This window comes from Vipera ursinii (assembly GCF_947247035.1).
Source record: "Vipera ursinii genome assembly, chromosome: 5".
Classification (NCBI taxonomy): Eukaryota; Metazoa; Chordata; class Lepidosauria; order Squamata; family Viperidae; genus Vipera; species Vipera ursinii.
Genome location: NC_139518.1, coordinates 83,401,146 through 83,414,835, shown reverse-complemented (window position 1 = coordinate 83,414,835; position 13,690 = coordinate 83,401,146). Strand labels below are relative to the sequence as shown.

General features: G+C 44.8%; 1 protein-coding gene across 1 annotated transcript in view; it reads left to right on the top strand.

Annotated features, from left to right (window-relative positions):
- Positions 1-10,146: 10,146 nt before the first annotated feature.
- The window catches only part of SPOCK2 (SPARC (osteonectin), cwcv and kazal like domains proteoglycan 2), a 109,297-nt gene continuing 105,753 nt past the window's right edge, over positions 10,147-13,690 (top strand). The window contains exon 1 of the mRNA XM_083364805.1: positions 10,147-10,944. Within this exon, the coding sequence (XP_083220931.1) occupies positions 10,768-10,944 (177 nt within the window). The 5' untranslated portion in view covers positions 10,147-10,767. The remainder of the gene's footprint in view (positions 10,945-13,690) is intronic.

The following is a 13,690-nucleotide window of genomic DNA, read 5'->3' as shown; positions in this document are numbered from 1 at the left end:
TGAAGTTGTCTGCTAGTATATTGTGTGAACCTAGCCTTTTGCAGTAACTTGATGGCACAGTGTGTTGGAGGTGCTGTCAAACTGAGACTGAGAAAACCATGGCTACATGAATATCTATGGAGATTCTCAGTCATTCAGGCCTGGTTGACTCAAAGGTGCCTTTTCAAAAGCCAACTGGACTTTCTGTGTCTTTCCTGAAGGAGTTTCACTTCTCACCCAAGAAGCTTCTTGGATGAGAAGCGAAATGTCTTCAAGGAAAAACAAAGTCCAGTTGCCTTTTGAAAAAGCATCTTTGGGACATGGCTACATGAACTGGAGTCTACAGCAGTGGCCCCCAAGTTTTTGGGCACCAGGGACCAGTTCCATGGAGAGAGGTTTTTCTGTGGCCCAGAGAGGGACATGGTTTTGTGTGCTGCCTGCATCCCATGGATGGGGCTTTACTTGTTTGCACGGACCAATTTCTACCATGCTGCAGGCTGGTGCTGGTCCATGGACCGGGGACTGGGGACCCATAGTCTATAGATCCATTGTCTATATCAGGGGTCTTTAAACTTGGCCCTTTTATGACTTGTGGACGTCAACTCCCAGAATTCCTCAGCCAGCATGCCTGGCTGAGGAATTCTGGGAGTTGACGTCCACAAGACATAAAAGGGCCAAGTTTGAAGACCCTTGCTCTATATCATGGAGAAATGATTTAATTTCTTACAGTAAATGTAAAGCCATCTTTCTAGTCACTCCGAGTGACTGATTATGGTACCTATTCTGTAATAAGGACTTCTATGTATCACACAATGTAAAATCATCATTGACTTGGGGGGACCTTGGCCACAAGAGACATATTTGCCACCTGCAGAGTAAAGTTCTGGCAAGGATTCATCTTTGCTTCTGCAACACGCAAAACACAAATACAGGCAACCCTCAACGTATGACCACAACTGAACACAAAATTTCCATTGCTAAGCAAGGCAATGAGGATTAAGTGAGCTGTGCCCTGTTTTGTGACATTTTTGTCACAGTTGTTAAGAGAACCACTGCAGTTGCCAAGTGAATCATGCAGTCATTAAGCAGTTCTGGTTTCCCCCATTGACTTTGCTTGCTGGAAGCTGGCTGGGAAGGTTACAAAAGGTGATCACATGACCCCGGGACAGTGCAGGTGTCATAAATACATGCCAGTTGCAAAGTGTCTGAATTTTGATCACGTGATCATGGGGGAATGCTGCGATGGTCGTAAGTGTGAAAACTGGTCCTGTCACTTTTTTCAGTATGTTGTAACTTTGAATGGTCACGAAACCAACGATTGTAAATTGAGGACCACCTGTATGAATACCAGATTCGTAGATGCCACCTGTATCTTGGGGGGTTGTAAGCTAGGTTAATTCAGAAAGTAGCTCGTGCAATATAGAAATGCTAATATTCTTTTACCTTTAGGATACCTGGACATCCCAGCGTTTAAACCAGGGGTAGGCAACCTCGGCTCTTTTATGACTCATGGACTTCAACTCCCGGAATTCCTGATTCTGACTCAGGAATTCTGGGAGTTGAAGTCCATGAGTCATAAAAGAGCCAAGGTTGCCTACCCCTGGTTTAAACCGATGTTGGTGCCTTTGAAGAAGGTAGCCAGGGAGGAGGAAGCTTCAGTGCAAAAGGGATTTGGGAAACATTCGGTGCAAGCGAAGATACCCAGTTGATGAAAAAATGGACTCAAAGAGCATCAAGCACATGTTCCTTGCAGCTGGATTTTTTTTCTCTTAATAGGTTGACCCTCCCATGCCACTGCAAAAGGAGGCTTACGCACAGCAATGAACCTGAATAACAGAATCATGATTGACTGATGTCTCATTGTTACATGGCACACGTAAGTCTAGCAAAGCCTACATCTTGGCTTACTCCTTGCTTATCTCAGATTCTCCTAAATAGCCCATCCCCATTGCCCTCCCTTTCTCAGTTGTTCTCCTGCACTTAATTTAGATTGTAAGCTCCAGACCCTCTCAGTATTTTGCAAACCTCCAGAGATATTGATTATGCAGTATTAATAAAGAGGGTATCGTGGAGTATCCTTATGGAGTGGATGGTATAGCGCTGGGTGAATGTTAAGGTGGATCCCTTTTCAGCAGCTCAGGAAATCCCATACAAGGAGGCTGCAAGGAAATCAAATATGGCTCTGCAGTCATTGACGGTATACGGTATGCATTGTATTGTAAGCTTGCATTTCTGACTGTTTCTGGTAATCACTGTAGCATTAGCTGATTAATCACTGGCTTCAGATTAGTCTATGCTGACTACCTCCCTGCAAAGTATTGCAAACCAGGTTTCCTAGTTTTGAAATCAACCTCCTTCCCTCTGTACCACCATCAAAAACTCCAGCAAGTTGCTGGAGCCAAGCACACTGTAGGTACACCTCTGTATTTGCAACTTGGCTGCTGCTTAAATTTCTCAGTGCAGCATTTAAGATTTTGTTTTCTCCCCTGATAGCTTGGCACTGCATTTGACAGCGTACCGTTTTTCGTCATGCAATCCAGCTGAATTGATTCTGCAGCTCGTATTGCCCCACCTTATATGTCCCTTGTGTTTCTAGCTGGAAATTACAGGTTTATTCTTACTGTAAAACCTTTCTTCTTGATAGCCGCTGGTAGTGGTGCTCATGACTGCAGGGTTTTGCATACGAGATTCTAAAGATTCAGAGCCAATATATTAATTATATGTTTTTCTCCTTTCATTTCTGGAATCTATTAGAATCTATTAGAGTTTTTGTACTGATAATCTCATCAAAACTCTTTATTGATGCAGGAAAATTAGCATAAGAACTGTTTGGTTTATTGTACTTTATTTTAACAAAAAATCATTAAAATGCATCAAAACCACAAAAATGTTATACTGCTCTATTCAGTGTTCTCATCTCTAAATCACAATCAAAAGCAAAGACAGGTGAGATGAAAGTGTTAAGAATCTTGGGTCCTCACAGACAACAAATAAGATGGATGAAACAGTTTAGAAGAGACTGTATTTGGTCAGATAATAGAAAGATTTTAGCAGATCAAGCCTCTCTGTTGTCATAATTAAGGACAATTATGATCACTGGCATAACAACAGCAACAACAGCAACAGCAACAACAACAACAATAAAAAAATTGGAAGGGACCTTGGAGGTCATCTAGTCCAACCCCTGCTCAGGCAGGAAACCGTATACCATTTCAGACAAATGGCTGTCCAATCTGTTCTTAAAAACCTGCAGTGTTGGAGCATTCACAGCTTCTGGAGACAGGTTGTTCCACTGATTATTTGTTCTAACTGTCAGGAAGTTTCTCCTAAGTTCTAGGTTGCTTCTCTCCTTGGTTAGTTTCTATCTGTTGCTTCTTGTCCTGCCTTCAGGTGCTTTGGAGAATGGCTTGACTCCCTCTTCTTTGTGGCAACCCCTGAGATATTGGAACACTGCTGTAATAATGATCATCATCACAAAATACAAAGACCTTCAAACAGAAATAGAACAATGTGCATAAGAAATCAAAGGTAGTATCAACAATAATAGTCACCTTGGGTGCAACCCCCAAAACTTCTAAAACACCACTGGAGCACCATTGGCATTGACAAAATTACCATTAGTCAATTGCAAAAGACAGTTTTACTTGGAACAGTTTGCATCCTGCAATAATATCTTTAACACATCAACATCTGCCTAAATGGGTTGCCTATGAATAAATCCCACCTGCCGTAGTTATTTAAATTGTACCTCTATCTTTTTAAGAGTTCATCAGAAAGATATCATCAGGATATCAAAAGGTGCAACTACAAAGGTTGCATCAATTTCAGACCCACTTTGCTTTCCTCAATGGAAGAGTGCAAGCAGCAGCAGCAGCATCTACTATGCAGCTACTCTATCAATAGAACATCACATGGAACCTAATTGTGCCACTTTTGCCAATGGAACAGATGGCTGTGCTTTTTGGTAAAGAACAGTGGTGCCACACAGGCATTGTCTGCAAAGTTACAGCCACATGCGGCTTACTCATAAATCAGGCAGCCAAGGCTGAATCTGCTCAAATACTAATTCTATGCTTCATTCATTAATTGCGTAGGTCACCTTGAGTGATTCTGAAAACTAAGCAGGCTTCGTCTTGGTTGCAACTTACATGGGTGGCTGACTAAGACAAGAGACCCAAAGAATTTTCTGGATGCCAAGGAACTCTGGATGAAGCTTTCCCCCATTTCTTAAATATTCCATAGAGAAAACATATTATCAGTAGAAAAATCTTCAGCGTTCTCTGAGTTGGTTATTTTCTTGTAGACATTGAGCTAAATAGACACTGAGTCCCATACTAGCATTGATGATGTTACCCAGTTTGGGTAATGAAATGTCTGCAAGAAAACAACCAAGCTCAGAGAAAACCAAGGACCCCTCATTCCAACACTTTATTGGATGAATCTTTACCTAGTGTTGTGATTCAGGGTCAGCCTGTGGGTTCGGCAGTTGGGTCGGACGATTCAGAGGAGGAGGAGGGGGGTGTTGGAGAGCTTGCTGAGGATAGTATTGAGGCTCCACAGAGCCCTCAGCCAGGCCCCTCCCATCTGGTCACCACGCAGACCCAGCTGTGTGAGCCTGACAGCGTGGATGAAGATGACCCACAGCTGGCCCTGTTCAAGGACGCCCGACGCAGGAGGCAGTCAATCAGAAGTAAACAGAGGAAGGCAATGGGGCACCTCGGAAGGAGGCAGAGAGAAGCCATGCCCTGAACTGTTTAAAAGGGGAATGCGTGGGAGGGCTGGTTTGCTGAAGGCAACCGTTTGAATAGCTCCTGTTTCATGGTTCGTGTTTTGTTTGGCTCTGTTTGCTCTGTTTTATGTTAATAAATTTGGCAGGCTTAGTTCCAGCCTCTTGCCTTCTTGTAAAGGGGTTGTCCCTGCCTTATCTGCAGGGCCGGTAGTAGGCTGGTACAGAACACCTAGCTTCTTACTTGGTTTTTGATATGCCAGGCAATATTTTATGGCAGCGAAGGTCTTTTTGCAAAATGCTGAGGGCCATACACCTTAAAACTGGATGGAGCAAGACAAAATAAGAAATGGCATTGAGAGAAACCTTAAATGTTTTCATTTAATTCACATTTGTATTAGGGTTAAAAATTGGGACCCCACTCAAAGTTTAAAAGGAAGAGGTTTTTAAGCACTGGGACCCAAGCCCACCCACTGGGGGGATGAGGATCTAAAAAGGTCAAGACGGCAGCCATAATAGCAATTGCCATCTCGTTTACACTTGCTGCAATCCCAAATTATAGTCTTCCTGAGAGTATTGTTTTATTTGATGTAGCAGCTCTTCAGTTAGATTATTGCATTCTGTTCTGATGGCAGTGGTTTTTTCCCCCCAGTTCATCAGAAATCGGAGAATTCTTTTCCAGTCTTTGAAATTTATACGCTCAACAACTTAGCTATATTTTCCTATAGGATGACATTTCATTGTGTTTTGGACTACAAATTCTTCATTCTCCAGCCAGCATAGCCAATGGCCAAGAATTACGAGAACAGAAATGAGAATTGAAAGGTACATAACACACCAGAAAAAGAGAACAGAGATGCAAACCTCCCTTTTTTTTTCAATAATGGATTTCCTGCAGTGTTCTTGGTATCATTCCTGTGGGAAAGCCTTGCTTTTGAAACTCATTCCGTTGAGAAAAAGGAGGTGTAGGAGGAAGATCCCACTGTAGAAGTGGAACGGGACACTACTATGTAATAAAGTTGCTCTTGGCTGACTTCTTGAGGCTAGGGGGGGCGCTAAAGGAGTAGGACGTACTGTATAACAAGAATTCAATTAGCAATATAAAGGTCATATACTGTATATGGATCTTCAAAACTCACAGGAAAGAAAGAAGTTAACACACTGAATATGACAGGCCAAAAAATGAAGCATATTTTCTTCCTGTTCAATGGGGTAGTTTATTAAGGGTTTTTTTTTAAAAAAATGAAGATTTGACAACACAGATGATGTCCGACATCTGACATATAGTTCTGAAACCTTTGGATTCTTGCATCAGGGAATTTGTAGATAATAGATTAGATAGCTGATAGATACATAGCAGATAGATAGATAGATAGATAGATAGATAGATAGATAGATAGATAGATAGATAGATAGATAGATGATAGATAGATAGATAGATAGATAGATAGATAGATAGATAGATAGATAGATAGAGATAGGGTGCGCCAGACCAGTGGAACCAGTGGATGGCCCTCGACCTTCACTCCTTCCGACGCGATCTAAAAACCTATTTATTTGAACAAGCCGGCCTGGTCTGATGGGTTTGGGGGTTGGGTTTTAATATGGTTTTTAACTATTGTATTATATTGGGCATAATTATTTAATTCTTTTTAACTTTTGTACTTTGTATTTTGATATTTATTGTCCTGTACACCGCCCTGAGTCCTTCGGGAGAAGGGCGGTATAAAAATTTAATAAATATCAATATCAATATCAATAATATAAATATAAATATAAATATAAATATAAATATAAATATAAATATAAATATAAATATAAATATAAATATAAATATAAATATAAATATAAATATAAATATAAATATAATAGATAGATAGATAGATAGATAGATAGATAGATAGATAGATAGATAGATAGATAGAATGCCGACTGGTGGCCCCCAGGGGGAGGGCGTTCTCTGTGGGTGCACCGGATTTATGGAACCATCTTCCGGTCGAGCTCCGGATGGCGCCCGATCTCCGCTCCTTCCGGCGCGATCTTAAAACCCATCTCTTTAAACAAGCTGGCCTGGCCTGATGGGACGGGGTGGGATTTTTATAAATGGACTTCAATTTTTAATCTGTATTAATTTATTATGGGCATTGTTTAATTACTTTTTAATAATTTTTAATTTTTGTATCTAGTTTTTATGTATTGTCCTGTTCACCGCCCTGAGTCCTTCGGGAGAAGGGCGGTATATAAATTAAATTAATAAAATAAATAAATAAATAAATAATGAGAGACATTTTACTGAAGAAATTTTTAACAAAGTAAAAACCATAAAAGAAAATAAGAATAAAGAAAAATAGTAAATAGTAGGGAGAAATAGAAATAGAATAGAAAAATATAAAAGAAAGGGAATATTATAAAGAAATAGCTTCCAAACCTCTTGACAGAGGTTATAGATATATTTATGTTTTGCCTTCTCTCTCTAAAGGTAAATCATAATTTCCTTATTTCCATAAGCTCCCCTTTCAAATCTTCAAACTCATAAATCACAAGTTCATTTTTCTTTTTTTTTTCAACAAAAAGTCCTTAAAGGGTTTCCAGTCACTGATAAATGTAGTTGTTGATCTTTATGTAACCAAGCAATTTTGCCATATCTGCTAAGTAGTTCTGTCATCTTTACCAGCTATTCCTCTGTTGTGCCTTTCATTCAGAATCGTTCCATTTTTGTGCATGTAATAGTTTTGCAGTTATTGTAAAATAATCTTCCAGGTCTCTTTTCTGCTGGCTGCCCATTAATCCCAGGAAAGAAAAAAGATTTGGTCTCAACTGAATGTTGATCTTTACAATTCTTTATATCATTATATGTATAATAAAGAAATGATACAATTCAACCAATACAGTGGCACAATATGTGCAACTGAAGAAATGATACAGTTCTTTGTATCATTATATATGTAACCAAGCTCAGACAGAACCAAGGAGATCCCAGTTCAGCCTCTGAGCTCTATAAATTCTCTTCCATTGGTATAATTGCATGCATATATTTGAACACGGTGGCTCAGTGGGTTAGGACGCTGAGCCTGTCGATCAGATGGTCGGCAGTTTGGCGGGTCGAATCCCGAGTGCCGCGTAACAGAGTGAGCGCTTGTTACTCGTCCCAGCTTCTGCCAACCTAGCAGTTCGAAAGCACGTAAAAATGCAAGTAGAAAAATAGGGACCACTATGGTGGGACGGTAACAGCGTTCCGTGCGCCTTTGGCGTCTAAGTCATGCCGGCCACATGACCACGGAGATGTCCTCGGACAAGCACTGGCTCTTTGGCTTTGAAACGGAGATGAGCACCGGCCCCTAGAGTCGGAAATGACTAGCACGCATGTGCAGGGGAACCTTTACCTTTTACCTTTAGGTCTATACATATGTCATATATAGTATGTTTTAAATGTGTGTTATGTATGTGTACACTTTGAGAGGAAGCAACTAAATTTCATTTTTAATGTGTGCCATTGTGCCCATAGGAAAAAAATGACAATAAAGGTTATCTAAATCACAATTGTGTGATCAAAGGCTCCCCCTTTTACATGTGTCAGGGTGAAACAAAGGGTGGGATATTCATTGCATGTTTGGGGCTACCATACATTACCTACAAATGCAAAAACTTAGCATGCTGGGTTCTTTTCCTTTCCTTTTAAGCCAAAAAGAATGTTTGCCTCTTGGCAGAGAAGAGAGTGTTAAAGATTCTGCTATATTCCATCATGGCTGAAATAATCACCATTTTGATTTTTTTTCCTTTCTTCCTGAGCACAGTTGTGGGGTGGACATGTTGGAAAAGGCATATTCTTTTTCAAACTGACCATGAATCCAGGGAGGCCAAGGAGGGGTGACAGATTTATAACTTTCTCTTTCTCCAAAGGGGTTATCCCCAACTCAACCCCACCAATTACGTTAGGCTGAGAGTGTGTGACTGGTCAAAGGCCACCTAGTGAGTTTTATAGTGGACTAAACATTTTAATTAATTAACTACCAACTTGAACAATCTAGCCCTGACAGTGTCTCTTTTTAACATCCTGACAACTGGTGCAACCAGAGCTTTGCCATTGCAAAACCCAGAGTGAGTTTATTATTTATGCTTGCCTTCCTGAGAAACTGTAAACGTGTAAATTAAATGCAAAATAGTAAAACCGCAGGGGGACAACAAACAAATTTAAATTGTCTGGCTCCTACATTTATTTATTCAATACACCATCCAACTCCCAGCAATTTGGTGTGGGTCACAAAGTAAAAACACAGGGGAAAAAAAATAACAATAGGACAGAACAACAATAAAGATCGATGGAATAAATGATGGAAACATGGAAGAAACAACAAAAGACAGACCCACACAATTCAGAAGGGGCAAAAGCCCAGGTCTTCAAAGGCCTCTGAAACACTCATAAGGGAAGAGTCACCAAGATTCAGAGGGGGAAACCTCAATTCAGCCAGGAAACAGTTTTGTATTCATTCTGTTCAACAGATGTTCATTACACTGGAAAGAGGAAGGATCAGCATTCTAGTAGAATCCAAACACAGCTAACTGCTTCAAGTCCCACTTTAGCAGGAAGGTAATTCTGAGGCTTAATTCTTGCTCACAGGAAGCAACAAAGGAACAATCATTCTTAATTTGGTCTGGACCATGCTCTGACCCAGCTGGATCTCCATGAGAAAAAGCAATGGTCTCTTAGTGCTAAGATCAAACAGGCTCTAATGGGATTATGATATCAGCAGATTACAGTGAATAATCTGACTGTAAACTGTGCTTGGTTAAGAATCAAAAGATCTATTAAGATGGTAGCAAAATCCAGTTGGTTCCAGTTTCAGGGACTGGCATCTGAGTAGAAACAGCTGGGTTTGAAATGTTTGGCAAACAAAATAAAAATTAACATGGTGGGGGAGAACTTTTTAAAAAAATTATTTGATTTCCCTTCCAGTTACAAAAGGCTTTTCACTCGTTCTATGCTTGGATGTGCATTAAGCTCTAGCAGGGAAATGAGTCAAATTTCTGCACTGTACTAGAGGATGTACAATTATGCCCTCAGATTCTATGTCAAGTTAATCTTAGTTTTCACTGAATGTATCAGACGATCCCTAGTGACTTCCACTGAAGCCATCTGCTTATTGTCCCAGTGGCAAAGGTTTGGCGAAAGATTGCAAACTGTTCATCTATTCGATCTTTCTGATCTTCCAGGACCAATATGGCAACTCATGCAGCAATCTGAAGGGTTGGTGAGGTGGGGAAGGGCACAAAGGGGAGGAGGAGGAGGAGGAGAAGGAGGAGGAGGAGGAGGAGGAGGAGGAGGAGGAGGAGAAGGAGGAGGAGAAGGAGGAGAAGGAGGAGGAGGAGGAGGAGAAGGAGAAGGAGAAGGAGGAGAAGGAGAAGGAGAAGAAGAAGAAGAAGGAGGAGGAGGAGGAGGAGGAGGAGGAGGAGGAGGAGGAGGAGGAGAAGAAGAAGAAGAAGAAGAAGAAGAAGAAGAAGAAGAAGAAGAAGAAGAAGAAGAAGAAGAAGAAGAAGAAGAAGAAGAAGAAGAAGAAGAAGAAGAAGAAGAAGAAGAAGAAGAAGAAGAAGAAGAAGAAGAAGAAGAAGAAGAAGAAATGACGTTGTAGCATCCGGGTGGGAAGGACTAATGCTATTTGCGGATCAGGCCGGTCCCTCGTTCCTGAATCCCGTATACCCTCCCCCCACCCTCCGGCCCCCAACCCAGCCTCTTCTCCGCCGCCGGGGTGGGCTCCTTTCCCCCCCCTTTTTTTTGGAACCAGGTGCGATGATGTCAAACGTGATGCTGCTGCTGCTGCTGCTGCTCCTGTGACTCAAGCCAGCCTCTTTTGGCGCAGACTCCGTCATTCTCTCCGGGGCTGGCGGAGCTGGATTTCCGAGCAGCGCATCTGCAAAGCAGGTCACATTTCTGCGGGGCTCCAGCCATCCTCGCTGCCGGAGTCCGGGCAGGAGAAGGAGAAGAAGGAGAAGGAGAAGGAGAAGAGGAGGGCCGGAGAGGCAAAGCGCTTTTGCGGCGAGCCAGGACCGCGCCAACCCGTCCCGCGATGAGAGCCTCGGGTTGCTGTCTGGTGCCGCTTCTGCTGGCCCTGGCTTGGGCGGAAGGAGACGGCAAAGCGGCCAAAGAAGGCGACAGCCCCGGCAATTTTATGGAGGACGAGCAATGGCTGTCTTCCATCGCCCAGTACAGCGGCAAGATCAAACACTGGAACCGCTTCCGAGACGTGAGTCCCGAGCCGAATTCCTCCCCCCCCCCGTTCCCCTTCCCCCGACACACACAGACACACACACACACACCGTTCCCACCGTTTGAAGTCTTGGCGACGGGAGGGCTGCGATGCCTTTTGCACCGCGGAAGCCCGTGCAAAGGGCGGCGGGGCGGGAAGTGGGGTGGGGTGGGGATGGGGGGCGCGAGAGAGAAGAGCTGCCGGCTGCTTGCTCTTCGGTTCGCAACTTGCAACAATTGCTCCTTTTGTTGTGTTGGTTACCTGCATACACTACACCTTTCGGAGGAGAGAGAGAGAGAGAGAGAGAGAGAGAGAGAGAGAGAGAGAGAGAGAGAGAGGGAGGGAGGGAGGGAGGGAGGGAGGGAGGGAGGGAGGAAGGAAGGAAGGAAGGAAGGAAGGAAGGAAGGAAGGAAGGAAGGAAGGAAGGAAGGAAGGAAGGAAGGAAGGAAGGAGCGCGGAGCGGTTGGCGGCTGCAACTCTCGCCCGGGGCTCCGAGCTTGCTTGGAAGTTGCGCGGAGCCGGAGGGCCGCAGGGAGCGGGCGCCTTCCCCCCGGCGCTGCGGCTGACAACGGGGCACGGGCGGCGGGCAAGGACCGGGTGGTTTTCGGAACCGCTCCCCGTTTTGTCCCGCGAAGGCAAACCTCGCGGGTTGAGGCGCGGAGGGTGGGTGGGTGGGAGGGAGGAGGAGGAGGAGAAGCCTCGTTGCTGATGAATTCCTTTCCTTGTCGCTTATCGGGATAAGGATGGGGTGGAAAAAATGGGACGCCCGGTGCAGCCGGGGGCTTGGCGGCGCGTGTCTTGCGAAACTCGCCGGCTGCAGAATTTGCCAAGGTTGCTCGGCCTCCTCGCCGCTTTGGCCAGAGGGAGGGGAAGGGAGGAGGGGAGGGGACCCGCCCTGCCAAGCGTCGTTGGGCGACCGGGCGCGGAAGGGCAGTCGCCACCGAGACTCCCCCACCCCCACCCCCGTCTCTCGGACCTCTCTTCCATCTCTCCGGGCGCCCCCCCTCCCAAAACAGGCTTTTTAAAAAAAAATAGAAACCCTCTGGGCACGGCATGCTTCGCCAACCCGGTGCCCGCCGGTGCGGCCCCCCCACCCCCTGGCCACGGAGTCCTACCGATGGGGATGCGGACTACCGGAGGGCTTCGGTGGGCGCCAGGTTGAGGGCTGCCCCCACCCCACCCCACCCCACCCCTGGGAGAAGCGAGGGAGGGGGGGGTGCGAGGGTGGGACGGACGCAGAGAAGAGGCTTCGGGTGGCCGTGCCTTGGGCCAGGCGGGGCTCCCGTTGCTGCAGTGGTGAAGAACTCGCCTTTTTCTTTTTCTTTTAATTTCCCTACTACGGTGAGTGCTGAGATTGGCGATTCGGGGGCAGGGAGAGAAAAGCCTCCGGTGGTGGGAGAAACAGCTCCTCAGCCGTCGCCAGACTGGGTGGCCAAGGAAGCCCTCTAGGGTAAAACCATCCGTTAAATAAATGCCTGCTGGTTTCCAGGTGCCCGTCTTTCCTGGGAATTCGGCATCAACACCTCTTCTGCTGCAAAGGGTCTCTGAAGGAAATTGCCTCTGGAAAGTGGGAGGTGGGGGGGGGGGGGAAGGAGGGGAAGGAGGATGGTTTCCCGGCATCGGGAGAAACCTCGAAGAAGGTGGGAAAGAAACTGCAGGGTGACTCCTTCAGTTTGAGAGAATAAGATGGGACCCAGACTGCGTGGGTGGGATAAGGAGAGGGGAGGGGAGGGGAGCGGAGCAGGATGCTGAGAAAGATACCCAAGCAGTGAGGCTGATGAAGAGTGAGGCGCCTTTCTCCCTTCCTTGCCCTCGGAAATTCGTCTTTGCCTGGAAGGCAAAGGAGAACTTTGAAATGCCCTCCTCTCGTCCTCGTTGAGTTGGCATCTGGGCGCTCCCCTTGCTTGCAACTTGGAAGAGATGCTGTACGCAGCAACCGGAGAGAGCCGCCCGTTTTGCCAAATTTTGCTTCTTCCAAGGCAGGCAAGCGGTGAGCCTTATTCCTACCGCACCTGTCTCGGCTGATGCCCTGCACGGAAAACCCGATTTTAAACTGCCTGTTGGTGCTGAGAAGGCTGGGGCGCAGCGGTTGAAGCGAGGCGAAGGTTTTGCTACGTTTAATAACCAAGTAAGCTCCTGCCTGCTTGATTTTTTGGGATCCCGTGGCAGAAAGGTCGCCCTACGTTTGGCAGGGTTTCCTCCTAGATTTGCTCACCTAGGATAGAAGGCTGGATCTCTCCGATTGCTTCTATCCATATTTTCACAGCATAATCTGTCTAGCGTAAAGGGATGTTTTTTTCTTTTAAGTTCTTCGTTTATTTTGCTGGATAGACAAAGGAACGCTAAAAGGAAATTTGGCTCAGGCTCATGCAATCCTATTACTAATTCCTTCCAGTCTCTAAAGATGTATTCTTTTGGGATCTAGAACGAAATGAAAGACACAGATATCTAGAAGAACCAAGTTGGAAGAAGATCTTGTTTCCCCTGCTTTGCCATTTAATTCCGGTTAAACGCTTTTGTGCCAATGACACCATGAAATGCGTGTCTTTGGAGACTGCTCTTTTTAACTTGTCTTAAACCAAATCTGATCTTCTGCTTTTAAATTTAGCAAACAAAATCTTTGCTTCACGCCAGCTAAAATTTTGCCCGAATAATTTCTTGAGTGCCAAATGATAAAAGCCATGAAAAAATGAAGGGAGATCCCCATCTAAGCTGTTTTTTTTAGCTCCTGGAGGAAAACAAA